General features: G+C 39.6%; 1 protein-coding gene across 1 annotated transcript in view; it reads left to right on the top strand.

Annotated features, from left to right (window-relative positions):
• The first annotated feature begins 2124 nt into the window (after positions 1–2124).
• Chd2 (chromodomain helicase DNA binding protein 2) overlaps positions 2125–6009 on the top strand; it is an 80303-nt gene continuing 76418 nt past the window's right edge. The window contains exons 1-2 of the mRNA XM_042698492.1: positions 2125–2721; positions 3065–3192. Coding sequence (XP_042554426.1) covers positions 3131–3192 — 62 coding nt within the window. The 5' untranslated portion in view covers positions 2125–2721; positions 3065–3130. The remainder of the gene's footprint in view (positions 2722–3064; positions 3193–6009) is intronic.

Genomic DNA, 6009 nt, shown 5'->3' with positions numbered 1-6009 from the left:
TAGAAGTTTCATTCAGTTATAACCCTAATAATGCTTTGACCTTTAATGTTGCCCAGAAGTAAAGAATACTGAATAAAGCTGGTGAAATGGATGTGTGCTGGGACATGTTTTATTTGAGTTGAATGTTTATTCACAGACTATGTAAATTGATGTGCTTTGGGGTGGTCACTTGGTTAAAACATGATTTTGCTTGTGCTTTATATCTTCCAAATTCTGAGTGAATTTCCTTAATTTTTTTTTTTGGTTTTCTTGAAGCATCTTGAAAAATGACTTAATCACTGGTAATAATAGAATCTTTAATCTGTATGAGATTTCCTTTAAAACAATATGGTTATTGACTGCAAATTCAGGATGAGATAAACTATTTCTCTTTCAATTACTTTATGTTGATGAAAATGGGTCCCTTTAACCTGTGCTTTTAAATACAACTTAATAGCATGGTCAGTTGAATATTCAATCTGATGTTTCCTATGTCTTAATGCTAAGGGAAGTTTTGTATTAATAGGAACTTGTCCTAAGGGTAGGGTATACAGAAAGAGACTTAAATATATTGCTAATTGTGTATAATATTTGCAATAGGTATCTTATGTTTCCTTAACTGTATTGAGTTTTGGATTTGGAACAAATTAATCATACCATACCATAAATTACCTATGGCTAAATTTCAAATGCCAGGTTTTCATTGTGAATTGTCTAATAGCCACCTTTAGTATCTATAATCATACAAAGATAATAGGTTTTATTTTGGTTAGGCCACATGAATAATTGATTATATTTTCTCATACAAGGAATATTTTAGGATAATTTTTGTGTTACAAATAATCTTACTGTGTATCCAATGTCAAGTACCATAGCCAGCACGATCCATGATCAATACTGGATACAGTGTTTGTTCTTGACTGATCTTTTGTTCTTGACTGATCTTTAAATGCAGGAGTGGAATATTTGGGTTTTGATTTTGATGTAGAAGTTAATCTTTTTGAAGAATTGGAAATCTGGGTTTTGTGTTTTAATTTACCTAGATTGAACATTGTTGTTTTTGTTGGTTGTGTATCTAAACTGGGTATGGTTGGTGAGGGAAGGACATGGTTGTGATTGATCTGATTTTGTGTTGAGTATGGAATGTTGATTGGACATTTTAGGGCTTGTCAACATGGTTACTTGTTTACAGGGTATTTCATGAGAACATTGTGTCATTGTTTTTGGCATAGTATAATTTTGTTTCTATGGATCTTAGGGTTTTGGTCCTAAGATTTTTGCCTTGTGACATTGCTTTGGTAGTTTATCATTAGATTTATTTTATTAATAATCTCATCATTGTTTAAATGAGTGTATGCTTAGAATTTGGAAGTATGAGTTTACTGTTAGGATATATGTTTTTGGTTTTAGAGATAGTTTTTTGGGTTTGTTGTTTAGTGACAATGGTTGGTCCATACTCCTGAATTTGTAGTTGGTTTTGCCAATATCATTGTGTGAAGGTATTTTGTGGTAATTAAAATTTTTTTGGTGGGTGAAATTACCAAGGTTATCATAATGGGTTAAATAATTTTTATCAAAGTACAAAGAAGTACTGAGATTCTTGAGCAAAAAAAAATCCTGGTTAAGTTTTGCTCTTAATGAAACTGAACACTAGGGAGGCGCTCTTGAGTTATTAAAAATTACCCTTTTCTCCCAGTTGGGATGGAAAATTCCATTTAAAATTTTGACTTTGCATAATTTTTAGGCACCATAAAGATGGGAAGGCTTGAGTTCAATTTGCAGAACTGAGGTTTTGCTTTTATTTGGAAACCATTCCATTCATGGGGGGGGCTTAATTTTTTAAAAAAAGATTAGTACTTAAGCTGGGCTTTTAGATTCATTTAAGAATTATCCCATTTCAAAATGGCTTGATAAAACTCCACTTCCTGTCCAGGGAGGAAGTTATTTTAGCTGAAGGACTGAAATATTTAGCAGATCTTTAGACAAAAGGAACAAATTACATTTCTCTCTGGCTTAAAAAGGGTGCTGGAGCCAGAGGGGGTTAAGAAGCCCTTCCCCCTCCCCTTGATGGGGTGGTCTGGAGGGGCAGGGAGGTAGGGGGTGGGGGTCTTCAGGCTCCCTGGGATGGAAGATCTTTCTTTTTTTTCTTTTTTTTTTTTTTGGTGGAGAGAAGGGGTGGGTCTATGGTACATCACCTGAGTTGTGGGGTAAATGTAGAGAGTGTCAATCAAAGGCAGAGCTCTCAGAGCTGGGAAGGAGGCTCTAGATGGCGGCTGTGCCTTAGAGAGAGCGCGCTCTCTCCCTGCCTCTGCCTCACTTTCCGCAACTTTCCCTAACTTTTGGGCAGCCTCAGGGGGCCCCCACAGCCCCCTGCCTTCTACTGACTTTCTGGGGTCGAGTGGAGCCTTTTTTTAGAGAGAAAAGCAGCTTTGGGGAGCTTTCTCGTCGTGCCTTGCTGGAAAGAAGCCGCCGTACTGAGATCCCAGGTCGTTGTTTTTGCAGCTCAGAAGCCATGGCGCACCTCCATTTTTGTGCGCTCTCCTAATGAGGTTTTTTTCCCCTTCCGGACCCGTTTTAGTGTTGATTATTGCTTTATTTTTTGATCAGTTAACATTTGAGGATTGTTTTATTTATTTTTTGTTTTTTTACCGGAGGATTTTGGCGTTATTTTGAATTATTTTGGTTCTGATATTTTTCTGCCACTAGATAGGACTCTTGCTTTGGATAGACTACATGGATCAGGTAAGTTCATGATAATTAATGATAATCTCAAAGATTTATATGTTAAAGCTTGTTTTATTTTGTATAAATAAGAGAAATTCCTGAGTGACGCAATAAGATTCAGAGATTGTTATTTGTATCCAGTGTGTTAGTTTGAGAAACTTTCCTCTTGATAGTGATGCTTTCACTGTTGGGCTCATCTGCTTTTGTGTTTTTTTTAAAAGTAAAAATAGAAATATATGTTTTTTCGGTGCTTACAGTTACTGCATTATATCAATGTCACTAACATCGTCAGGACTCTGTTCCTGATAATAAATACCATCCATAGAAGCTGGGACCTTACCTTTCTTTCAACTTTTGACAGTAAATACCTGGGCACGGGACTTCAAACACAGATTCCCCCTCCCCCTTAATATTTAAGAATTAAAAGATGATGAGAAATAAGGACAAAAGCCAAGAGGAGGACAGTTCGCTACCCAGCAATGCTTCGAGGTATGAGCTATCAACTTTCTTCCTTTTTTGCCTTTTTTGGGGGGACCTTTGGCTTACAGTTGTTTACCTTGACAGCCATGGATTACTATCTGTATGATTATAAGTATTTTTCTTATTTCAGTTTGTTTTTTAAAGTGTGACCTTGAGATTGGTAAAATGCCACACCCTAATTTTTTGGTAGCAATTTATGAAAGTTGAGTTCTGACTTAAGGCCTCTTACAGTAGTCAAGAGGTAAGGTACCTCCATTCAAAGGGGCCTTTCCTGTAAACTACAGTTTTTCTGTCTGTAAATTTCAGTTTTCAGGTTTTTGTGGTGCAGAAAAATGACCTTGTGGGTTTAGCCATTGCTGCATTGCACCATTTTACATACAAGGCACATTTTTTTCTTTGAAGAATCTCGGATATCCCAACTTGTAACTGAGGGCCATAGAGGAGCCCTGTAGTAGTAAATTATAGTAAATAGACATTTGAGAAAGTTCTATGAATGAAAAAATGTACATTTAAACATGAAATTGTAAAAGGCACCCTTTGACTGATGCCTCTCAGTTTATATTTTTATTTGACTCTTATTTCTTTTGATACACCTGATATTTTTAGACAGTTTTGATGATTTATCAAAACATTTACCTGGTTACAATTCCTGAATTTATGAAATCAAATCTGTGATCACAGGAACCTCACAATGCTGTCATACTTATACAGTGTTTGTTACTGTGACTTTATAATTGTATAGTTTATATTTAAAATATTTTAATATTTGGATCTGTAAACTTAATAAGATAGTGCTTTCTGGTTGGTAGTTGTATTGTATCTTTACATTTTGGTTGTTGCTTACATTTATTGATTTATCTCGACAGTCTGGAATGCTTTTATCTGCTGAAGCTTAACAAATGTACTGTTTGTTCAAATCATGATCTGTTTCACATTCCTTGGAGTAGCTTATTAGTGACTTAAGTAATAAAGCTTCTAAGATGTTTTTGTTGCATGATCTCTGTATCTTAATTTTTTTCTTAAAGTAAGTGCATTTTTTGGTGTGTTCTTATGAATTGTCCTGTTGAGATTTTCATCTTGAAGTTGAATAAGGTTGTGATTTTTTTTCTTTACAATTTTGATCTTTCTTTTGTAAAAATAGCTTAAAATATTAGGCTAGAAATTTGTTAGTTTTGAGTATGGTTTATTATAAATGTTTAACTTAGATTTAAAATATTTTGAACCCTACCTTTGAAAATAGAATCCCAAATCCCTATGCAGGTTGTCATACAATTTTGGACCTCTATGAATTGCCCATTTCATTACTGGGGTGTGTGTATATATATATATATGTGTGTGTGTGTGTGTGTGTGTGTGTATATATATATATATATGACACAAAACTTCTAATAATTCTAACTCGCGTTTTCTGGAAAGTGACAATTTGAAGAAATAGGAAATCCTAGGTGTATTTGACGAATCATTAAAGACCAAATACTAAAATTGTCACTCCCTTGAGTATGTGATTTGCATATAGGCTTTTGCAAGGTTTGTGGTCTCATGGAGCAGGCTGTGCTGCCTAACTGAAAAATGGGGCAGTATATTTTACTGATTGGAGAGACGTGGAAGTTTTCACCTATTTGACTGCTGGTGGAGCTACTGCTGTACAAGAAGCATAGACTTACTGACTTTTTGTCAAGTATACTTTGAATCACATACCTGATGAATATCCAGAAATATTGGAGATTCCTTGACAGATGAGGAGTTAATGTTTAAGTTACTGCATACATTATTGATACATGTACATAATCATGACATCACTTCCTCTTAAGATTTTACTGCTTAAAAATGGTGGTATTTTATCAAGTAGGATACTTTCAGTGATCTGAAATGAAGGGAGTTTCCCCTGCTTGGTTGCTGTGTCATCAGAATTGGAGCTAAGTTTTTATGGCTCAAAGAGGAGTGTTAAGGGAATAATGCAAACCTGGCAGCCCCAGGCGCGGTGAGGAGGGAATGGCAGGGCCAGTAACCTGGGATGGCTTGCTTGAGCCACCCGGGGGAGGGAGGCATGCACATTTTCGTCTGTGTCCTGTGCTGGGACCCAGTGCGAGCACCCTTCCGTGGTTATGTAAGCCTGTGCCTCCTCGAGGTCTGCGCCTGTCTAGGTGCTACGCCTCATAGCAGGGGTTTAGGAAGGTGACGTGAAAACGGGTTTTAGAGACACCTGATACTTGTAAAGTTGAGTGAGGCACACCGACGCTGGCCGCTTGAAGCCCAAGCTGGCCTCGTGGGGCTGGGGCTGGCCAGCGGGGCCAGCGGGGCCTGGGCCCGAGTGCAGGCTCTGCCTCCGCGAGCAGCCCGCCTCGGGCCGGCTGGGTGCGGGGAGCCCCACGGGGGTTCGCGGCCTGCCCACAATGGCAGACGGCGGAGCTTGTGGACGGCAACAGGCAGGGGCGGTGGCAGCCATTTTATGACGCCGAGAATACTTAAAAACCGGGAATTCGGTCAGGGCCCAACACCAAACGAGCCTCCAGGCCGCAGCGGCCGGGCCTCCCCTCCCTCGCCTCCGTGCCGGCACCCCGGTGCCGGGAGGAAGGGCGGCCCGGCATCTCGTGCGGGAGCGGCTTGGGGCGCCCCTGGCACCTGGGTGCGGGCCCAGCTCAGTCACAAAATGGCTGTTCCTTTGTGCCGCAGCGCCGACAGACATACTGCATTGCACTGTGTACTCGCCAGACAGCAGGAAGTTGCCGTGCCGAGTTCAAAGGCCGGCCGGCGACGGCGCCTGCCGCTGATTGGCTGCTGGCGCGCCTGGTAACAGCCGGGTCAACGGCGGTGCCGGCTGGCGGG

This window comes from Dipodomys spectabilis, unplaced genomic scaffold (genome assembly GCF_019054845.1).
Source record: "Dipodomys spectabilis isolate Male_0828 unplaced genomic scaffold, ASM1905484v1 ptg000233l, whole genome shotgun sequence".
Lineage (NCBI taxonomy): Eukaryota > Metazoa > Chordata > Mammalia > Rodentia > Heteromyidae > Dipodomys > Dipodomys spectabilis.
This window is presented reverse-complemented; position numbering and strand designations above follow the sequence as displayed.